At 50.3% G+C, this 10,083-nt stretch overlaps 1 protein-coding gene across 3 annotated transcripts; it reads left to right on the forward strand.

Moving 5' to 3' along the window:
- The first annotated feature begins 280 nt into the window (after positions 1-280).
- and1 (actinodin1) lies at positions 281-6,149 on the forward strand. Of its 3 annotated transcripts, none has more exons than XM_046292740.1 (8): positions 281-897; positions 1,268-1,354; positions 2,679-2,723; positions 2,796-2,941; positions 3,201-3,424; positions 3,501-3,657; positions 3,769-4,017; positions 4,117-6,149. In XM_046292740.1, exons 2-8 carry the CDS (start codon positions 1,282-1,284, stop codon positions 5,518-5,520), a joined length of 2,298 nt encoding a protein of 765 aa, XP_046148696.1. In that variant the 5' UTR covers positions 281-897; positions 1,268-1,281; the 3' UTR covers positions 5,521-6,149. The 3 variants fall into 3 exon arrangements, with proteins under 3 accessions (XP_046148696.1, XP_046148697.1, XP_046148698.1); XM_046292741.1 differs by having other exon boundaries at positions 281-699; XM_046292742.1 differs by having other exon boundaries at positions 281-1,354; positions 2,799-2,941.
- Positions 6,150-10,083: the final 3,934 nt, after the last annotated feature.

Here is a 10,083-nt window from a genome sequence, read left to right on the forward strand (position 1 = left end):
GTTGTATACAAAACACACTGGTGTCAAATGGGTTGTATTCAGTAGTGCACACTGTAGCACCATAACAAGATAGATACAAAACACACTGGTGACAAATGTATATATTTATATCCATCTCTGTGTGGCTGCGGCCTAGTTGGAGTGTTTGGTGTGTCTGAAACCATCACCTGTTAGGTATGGGGGCTATTGCATCTTACAGGGACATTGCTCGAGAGCAAATGGGTTGTAGTTGGAGTAGTGTCTGAAACCATAACTGTTGTTGGATACAAAACACACGGATGCAGGACCTGTGTGTGTAAACCCTCAGTTTCAGGGCAGATGTGTCTGAACAGTAGAACTAATGAGGAAACTAGCACCTGAAATGACTGATGGGCAGACCAGCTGTCAGTGTGTGCCAACAGAGCTGTCTAACAGCAGCTAGCAGGCAGGGTTTTGGGCCTTCCTCCTACAAAATGGGTTCTGGGAAGTGCTTATGTGGCGCCTTTACCCTCCTGTCCCCCTTCATTATATCCCTTCTATTTCCTTGTCTCCCTCTGTTGTTTTAGCTCTCTCTCTCTCTCTCTCTCTCTCTCTCTCTCTCTCTCTCTCTCTCTCTCTCTCTCTCTCTCTGTAATTACAGAGTCTCTGATTGGTCAGGAGGTTGAGCTGGCAGCAGCCAATAGCAGCTCTGGTAGCAGTGCCCCTCGATCTCCTGGAAAGGTTTGTGTGTGTTAATGATTAGGGGTCTGTTTAAAACCAGACCTAACCATTTTAGGGGGCACAGTCTGTCAGTAGAGCCAGAGGGACAGGGTGCACCAGACCACACTTAAACATCCAGCCTCTGAACCGGCCAGTGGGCTTCGTCTGATACAGCCTCTCCTCAAGATCCAACAGAGACTCCACTACACACAACTACAGGTAAGACAACATCAAGGTTTGGTTTAAGTCCAGTTTAAGATCAGGTTTGAGTGCTCTGAAACACCTGTAGCCTGTGTAGGAGAATCAACCAGCAGAGCAGCCTAAACCCCCTGATGAGACTCAGACAGAAGACCCTCTGAGGAAGCAGTTTAGACGGGTGGAAGCAGACCCACTGGTGGATGTAGACTGGAAACATTGTTATCACTTTTTCTTATGGGAAGCAAGACAACTAAATGTGATTTAGCAGGACGAGGGTACTACCTGTCTTCTACAGCCTTCACTAGTCTTGGTTTGGAATGGCGTGGGTATAGGAAACACTTTATTTGACAGTAAACTGTTTCCACGGGTATTTACCTGATATTGTCCGTAGGAGAGGAGGAGGCCATGGCTGGAAGGAGCAGAACGTCGTTCTCCGGTGTGTTGACTGCTGCTCTGCTGGCCACCATACTGCTGCCTGGTGAGTCACACATGCATTCATGCTCAAGCAGACATAGTGGTTTCTGATGGATGGACTTTGTGAATATTGATCCTCTCCTACCATAGTCCTCCTCTCCTCACCTTGCCTATTCGCAAGCCCTTGACTAGTTGAATCAGGTCTGTTATTGCTGGGCTAGAACTAAAATGTCCAGTCCTGAGGGTAACCAATGAACAGATTCAGAAACATTGTCCTAACCCTATCTAAAACTCAGAACAGTCTCTGTCTGCCTCTAATTATTACCTGTTGTAATGACCTCTATTATAACCTCACCTGGATCTGGATCTGCCTCGGATATCTGCCTCGGATAACTGCCACCAGACCAGCTGTTTCTGGTTCTGTGTTGACATGATTGACAGTTCCCCTCAGGGGAATCTTTAGTCAATCTCCTCTTTCCTCTAAAACTGTTTCTCAACAGACCCATAATCCTAACTTTAACCCATCATTTATTTACAGGGATGGGGGAGGAGAGGGAATTCTTTCATCGTTCCAGCACTTGTAAAAGATTATTACCTGTCAGATCAGAGTCCCGCCTCCTGCACCCCCCCCCCTCCCTCTGTCCCGTAAAGACTGTTGTTTACAGATGTTCCGGTCTTTTACTGGCTCATTAAATATAATACAGCGGATACACTGAGACAGCAACATTTACCCCAACACCACACACACCGCCCTCCATCCATCATCCATGCATCTCTCTCTCCTTCTCTTCCTCCATCCCTCTTTCTCCCTCCTTTCATCTCTTCTCTCTCTACCTCCACCCCACGCTGTCCTTCCCTCTAAAAACTGCTAGCACCATTTTCCCCTGTGGAGATGAAAGAGCATGCAAAGCTGTGTCTACTGCTTTTCTCACACACACACACACACACACACACACACACACACACACACACACACACACACACACACACACACACACACACACACACACACACACACACACACACACACACACACACACACACACACACACACACACACACACACACACACACACACACACACACACACACACACACACACACACACACACACACACACACGGAGCTCTGTAAGGTAGCTAGCCCAGTTGGGGTCCACTGTTACATGCTCACCTATAAAAACTACAAAGGGCCGTAGTCACCGAACATCCAGGCACGGCCAATAACCCCTGCCCTGTAAACCTGTGTGTGTTTATTCCCACACCTTTCCACCTGTATGTTACACTTGCAGTGGTGAAAGGTACTTAGTAGTATATGTCAGCATGTTTTGGTCTCTACTGCTGACGCTGACAACATCTAGCTCTGACAGTGTGTGTCTGTCTCCTCAGAATTCCTTTCGGCAGGGCCGGTGTTTCAGAAGCTCAATGGACATGGTAAATGCACAACTACCTCACAAACATACTTGACATACAAAACAATGTTTTTAATGCTTGATGTCTCACCAGTAGGGGATGCCACTGAAGAGACAGCGGTTGCCATGGCATCGGCAAGGAAGCTTGTCCGTAACCGTAGAAACATCAGCTGGTACAAGCAACACTCAGACTTCTGGAGCTGGTACAAATACTTCACGGACAATGGAAACACGGAGGCAGTGAGTACTCTGAGGAGATTGGGGGGTTATCTGGGAATGGTCCCAAGGGGCCAACACTAACTAACCACAAACCTTCACAGTTGAGTATCATCTGCTTAGAGATGAAAAGGGATATTGTGTTTGAGAATGACATGGGAACCTTTGGGAACTTCACAGGTATCTCTATTCATGTTCTTGGGGTTTCCCTAGCTTTGGTTTTCATCTTTATGAACCTCATATACTTCTAACCTCATATCTTTATCCCCTTCTCCCCCCTTAGGTCCAGGAGCTGGACAGGGTCTACCTGGCCTACCTCCAAAATAAGAACCGTGCTGAGGGACGTCGCTCTTATAAGGCCTACCTGGGCCACCTAGGGGACATCTACAAGGCCTGCGCCGACTCAGAGGACCCAAACTGTGTGGCCTCGGCCACTAGCCGGCAAAAACCTGAAACCCCCAAGGCCCCTCCTAAGCCCGCCCCTGTCAAGGCCTGTGACCCCTACAGGTCAGTCATGTTAATTGATGTCTGTTTTATATCATTTTATGCTTGTGAATTGAATCTAATCTAATGTCCTGTGTAGGGACCCATATTGTCTGTATGCTGCCAAGAGCCAGCCCCCACCTTCCCCTGGCCCGGTCAAGGCCCCAGCCCCCAATTATGTGCGCGCCCCTGTGGCTGTGAAAGAACCTCATTCTGGGTACTACTACTCCCCCGCTGTGCAGCCCTTCCTGTCCAAGGTACAGTATTACTACACTATTACTGCTTTTACTGTACCACTATACTAATGTATAGTGTCTATCTCACTATCTATAATTAACATACGCATGATTGTTTTTATTCCCGTCCAGGAGCAGAAGGCGGAGCTGCTGCGTATCTGTTCAGCGGAGGACGTGGACTGTCTCCAGTACCACCTGAGAGCTGCTTTCGGCCACAATCCCTCCGCTGGGCCCCTGCCCTCCTACGCCCACCTGGGCTGTGACCCGAAAGACCCCACCTGTAAACCCCAGCTGGTCCAAAAAGCTCCCTCCGGCCTCTTCCTCCGTTACCCCAACTGTGACCCCAGAGACCCTCGCTGCGTCTACGCTGCCTCACTACAGGTAAGATTGGTATTTGTTATCATCGCCATCATCATTATTATTATATGCGATTATCATTGAATTGTAATATCATGATCATGACTGTCCTTCCATCCCCAGGCACCCCGTGCCCCTGCTCCCCCTGCCCCGTCAGGTCCTGGTTCCTGCAACCCTCTGTTTGAGGACGGTTGTAACCCTCTCACTGCAACCAAGTACGCCACGGCACCAGAGGAGTTCAAGGAAGAACACAAAGATGAACCCGCCGCAATGCGTGCTGCGCCCCCAGCTCCCGAGCAACGCAGCGACCCATTCGCTATGTACCGGGATGCTAATGCTAATGGTAACCACCAAGGCAATGCTCCAAGCTCTCAAGCTGGTGACCCATATGCCATGTACCGCCAAGGCAGTGCTCTCAGCGCTCAAGCTAGTGACCCATATGCCATGTACCGCCAAGGCAGTGCTCTCGGTGCTCAAGCTAGTGACCCATATGCCATGTACCGCCAAGGCAGTGCTCTCGGTGCTCAAGCTAGTGACCCATATGCTATGTACCGCCAAGGCAGTGCTCCCAGCGCTCAACCTAGTGACCCATATGCTATGTACCGCCAAGGCAGCGCTCAAGCTAGTGACCCATATGCTATGTACCGCCAAGGCAGTGCTCTCAGAGCTCAAGCTAGTGACCCATATGCCATGTACCGCCAAGCCAGTTCTCCCAGCGCTCCAGCTATTGACCCATATGCCATGTACCGCCGAGCTATCGCTACTGCTCAAGCTAACGACCCATACACCATGTACAGGCAGGCTAATGCTAACGATCCCTTAGAAATGTACCGTGAAGCTGCAGCCTCCATGCACAGACATGTCCCCCCCTCCCCGCCACAACAGGCCCCCGCCCCCCCTCCCCGCTATGAGGAGCCCACACAGGAGGATCGCCACCCGCTGGGCCCCCGGGGAAGGACCAAGGAGGGCTATGAATGCTTCATCGGCTACGACCAGGAGTGCTACCCAATAGCCCGCGCAGAGCCGCGTTCTGGCGTCCACCGTAACACCGCCTACCCCGCCGAGCCCTACGAGCCGCATCTCAATGCCGATGGATCACGGAACGGAGTTCTGGAGCCTTCTGACCCCGACTGTGACCCGGAGTACGACACCAACTGCCGCCTGCGTCGCTATGAACCCCGGGAGGATCTGCTGCCAGACGCCAACGCCCAAGCTGTACACCAGGGGGAGCCACAGCACAGCCGGGACCATAGCTACAACCAGGGGGAGCCACAGCACAGCCGGGACCATAGCTACAACCAGGGGGAGCCAGAGAGAGAAAGCGAGGCAGATTCAGAGCCATACCAGAGTGGCCAGGAGGAGACCTACGGGGCTTACCCCCCTCCCTCGCAGGGGCTGTCATACGGATCCTACCCCTCAACCCAGCAGGGAATGCCCAGCTTCCAGGACATGCTGAGAGGATACGGAGACCAGTACCCTGAACAGGATAACCACAGAGCATACGCTGCTGACTACCGCCAAAAATAAATACACACATATACACATACACGCACACACACACACACACACACACACACACACACACACACACACACACACACACACACACACACACACACACACACACACACACACACACACACACACACACACACACACACACACACACACACACACACACACACACACACGTGTATGTGACAAATAAAATGTGATTTGATTTATTACATACGTAGACACACACTGCATATGCCCTAAAGACTACAACAACAAAACTAACCAACACACCAGCCAAAAACCGGAGCAGATGACATGGAACACTATATTTAATACAAAACAATAAAAGACTGAATGAAGTCTGACACACACACATGCACATGCACACACACACATGCACACACACACTTGTCACGTATGGACGAACACACACACACACACACACACACACACACACACACACACACACACACACACACACACACACACACACACACACACACACACACACACACACACACACACACACACACACACACACACACACACACACACACACACACATAGTAATGTGCTGTTAGCAGTAGAAGCAGGAGGAATTTCTCTCCACTAGCGGTTTTATCTGTCAGTTTGATAGCTTTTATTCATTGATTAATTGACCCCCTCCTTCTCACTGGAATATTTAATACATCCTTGCAGCTCTGCTTCACTTCTGAAGCTACAAACTTCACATTATTTTTGTGTTTGTTTTGTTTATGATGTATTATGTAAAGTTTTTTTACACTTTGAATGTTTTAAATAAAAGCTTTGAAAAACATGTATTTTACTCTTTGTGTCCATGTTCTATACTGACCCCTATAGGCTAACGGTAGTAATATTATCTACTACTGACCCCTATAGGCTAACAGTAGTAATATTATCTACTACTGACCCCTATAGGCTAACGGTAGTAATATTATATACGGACCCCTATAGGCTAACAGTAGTAATATTATCTACTGACCTCTATAGGCTAGCAGTGGTAATATTATCTACTGACCTCTATAGGCTAGCAGTGGTAATATTATCTACTGACCTCTATAGGCTAGCAGTGGTAATATTATCTACTGACCTCTATAGGCTAGCAGTGGTAATATTATCTACTGACCCCTATAGGCTAGCAGTGGTAATATTATCTACTGACCCCTATAGGCTAACAGTAGTAATATTATCTACTACTGACCCCTATAGGCTAACAGTGGTAATATTATCTACTACTGACCCCTATAGGCTAACAGTAGTAATATTATCTACTACTGACCCCTATAGGCTAACAGTAGTAATATTATCTACTACTGACCCCTATAGGCTAACAGTAGTAATGTTATCTACTGACCCCTATAGGCTAACAGTAGTAATGTTATCTACTGACCCCTATAGGCTAACAGTGGTCATATTATCTACTGACCCCTATAGGCTAACAATAATAATATTATATACTGACCCCTATAGGCTAACAGTGGTCATATTATCTACTGACCCCTATAGGCTAACAGTAGTAATATTATATACTGACCCCTATAGGCTAACAGTAGTAATATTATATACTGACCCCTATAGGCTAACAGTGGTCATATTATCTACTGACCCCTATAGGCTAACAGTAGTAATATTATATACTGACCCCTATAGGCTAACAGTAGTAATATTATATACTGACCCCTATAGGCTAACAGTGGTCATATTATCTACTGACCCCTATAGGCTAACAGTGGTCATATTATCTACTGACCCCTATAGGCTAACAGTGGTCATATTATCTACTGACCCCTATAGGCTATAGGGGTCCCCCTATACACATATAAACCATTATGGTACTTTAAACATATTGTTGACTCATTTTAAATACAACAGGAGTGGATGAGTGCACACTTTGGGGAGAAGGGTGCAGAGTGAATGAACAAAGAGAAGGGGGAGAAGAATATCCCTCTCCCCTTTCCTGCCATGCACCTGACCCCTCCCCCAACTAACCCACCTCGCTCCCCAACTCACAGAAAGACAAGAAAAGAACCAGTTTGAAACATCAATACAACTTTATTGATCCAAGAGCACTCTGACTCAGTAACAACAGCTGTGAGCCCAGAGTAAACCCACTCACACAGCTTCTCTTTTTGTGTGTGCGTGTTCATGTGTATGTGACAGCCTGTGGCAGGTGACCTTTATCATTGCAGAACTAAGATGATTATAAATATAGATTACAGCTACACACACACACACTGGCCCTTTTGGCTGGAGGCCAGCTGTTCACACTCAGGGACAGGAGGAGAGGAGAGCGTGTGGATTGGAAGGGAGGAAAAGAGAAAGGAAACAGAGTGAGAAATAGAGGGGGGGAAATAGAGAGAGAGAGGAGTTTTACTTTTAGTATTTAATACAGCTTATCTCAGAGAACAGGGGATAGGTAGATATGGTAGAGGTGGGGGATAGGTGGTGGTGGGGGATAGTAGAGGTGGGGGTAGGTAGAGGTGGGGGATAGGTAGAGGTGGGGGTAGGTAGAGGTGGGGGATAGGTAGAGGTGGGGGTAGGTATAGGTGGGGGATAGGTAGAGATGGGGGATAGGTAGATATGGTAGAGGTGGGGGGTAGGTAGAGGTGGGGGATAGTAGAGGTGGGGGTAGGTAAAGGTGGGGGATAGGTAGAGGTGGGGGTAGGTAGAGGTGGGGGATAGGTAGAGGTGGGGGATAGTAGAGGTGGGGGATAGGTAGATATGGTAGAGGTGGGGGATAGGTAGAGGTGGGGGGGATAGGTAGAGGTGGGGGATAGGTACAGGTGGGGGTAGGTAGAGGTGGGGGATAGGTAGATATGGTAGAGGTGGGGGATAGGTGGTGGTGGGGGATAGTACAGGTGAGTGATAGGTAGAGAGGTGGGGGATAGTAGAGGTGAGTGATAGGTAGAGAGGTGGGGATAGTAGAGGTGGGGGGTAGGTAGAGGTGGGGGATAGGTAGAGAGGTGGGGGATAGTAGAGGTGGGGGGGTGGGTAGAGGTGGGGGATAGGTAGAGAGGTGGGGGATAGTAGAGGTGGGGGGTAGGTAGAGGTGGGGGATAGGTAGAGAGGTGGGGGATAGTAGAGGTGGGGGGTAGGTAGAGGTGGGGGATAGGTAGAGAGGTGGGGGATAGTAGAGGTGGGGGGTAGGTAGAGGTGGGGGATAGGTAGAGAGGTGGGGGATAGTAGAGGTGGGGGGGGGATAGTAGAGGTGGGGGTGAGTGATAGGTGTAGAGGTGGGGGGGGGTAGGTAGAGGTGGGGGATAGGTGGGGGTAGAGAGGTGGGGGATAGTAGAGGTGGGGGATAGTAGAGGTGGGGGTAGGTAGAGGTGGGGGGGGTAGGTAGAGGTGGGGGATAGGTAGAGAGGTGGGGGATAGTAGAGGTGGGGGATAGTAGAGGTGGGGGGGTAGGTAGAGGTGGGGGATAGTAGAGGTGGGGGATAGGGAGAGAGGTGGGGGATAGGTAGAGGTGGGGGTTAGGGATAGGTAGAAGTGGGGGATAGGTAGAGGTGGGGGACAGGGAGAGAGGAGGGGGATAGGTAGAGATTGGGGATAGGGAGAGAGGTGGGGATAGATAGAGGTGGGGGTTAGCGAAGGAGAGGTGGGGGATAGGGGGAGAGGTGGTGGATAGGGAGAGAGATGGGGGATAGGGAGAGAGGTGGTGGGGGATAGGGGAGAGGTGGGGGATAGGGAGAGAGGTGGGGGGGGATAGGTGGGGGATAGGGAGTGGGGGATAGGGAGAGAGGTGGGGGATAGGGAGAGAGGTGGGGGGGGGATAGGTGGGGGATAGGGGAGAGGTGGGGGATAGGGAGAGAGGTGGGGGATAGGTAGAGAGGTGGGGGATAGGGAGAGAGGTGGGGGATAGGTAGAGAGGTGGGGGATAGGGAGAGAGGTGGGGGATAGGGAGAGAGGTGGGGGATAGGGAGAGAGGTAAAGGTGGGGAATAGGGAAAGGTGGGGGTTAGGGAGAGAGGTGGGGGATGTTTAGAGGTGGGGTTAGGGAGAGAGGTGGGGGCTAGATAGAGAGTTGGGGATAGGGAGAGAGATGGGGGATAGGTAGAGAGGTGGGGGATAGGTAGAGGTGGGGGTTAGGGAGAGAGGTGGGGGATAGGTAGAAGTGGGGGATATGTAGAGGTGTGGGATAGGTAGAAGTGGGGGCTAAGTAGAGGTGGGGGATAGGGGGAGAGGTGGGGATATGGGGAGAGGTGGGGGATAGATATAGAGCTGGGGGATAGGTAGATGTGGGGGATAGGGAGAGAGGTGGGGGATAGGGAGAGAGGTGGGGGATAGGTAGAGAGGTGTGGGGGATAGGGAGAGAGGTGGGGGATAGGGAGAGAGGTGGGGGATAAGGAGAGAGTGGGGGATAAGGAGAGAGTTGGGGGATAGGGAGAGAGGTGGGGGATAAGGAGAGAGGTGGGGGATGGGGGATGGGGGATAGGAGAGAGGTGGGGGATAAGGAGAGAGGTGGGGGTAAGGAGAGAGGGGGATAGGGAGAGAGGTGGGGGATAAGGAGAGAGGTGGGGGATAGGAGAGAGGTGGGGGATAGGTAGAGGTGGGGGATAAGGTGGGGGGAGAG

This window comes from Oncorhynchus gorbuscha, linkage group LG12 (genome assembly GCF_021184085.1).
Source record: "Oncorhynchus gorbuscha isolate QuinsamMale2020 ecotype Even-year linkage group LG12, OgorEven_v1.0, whole genome shotgun sequence".
Classification (NCBI taxonomy): Eukaryota; Metazoa; Chordata; class Actinopteri; order Salmoniformes; family Salmonidae; genus Oncorhynchus; species Oncorhynchus gorbuscha.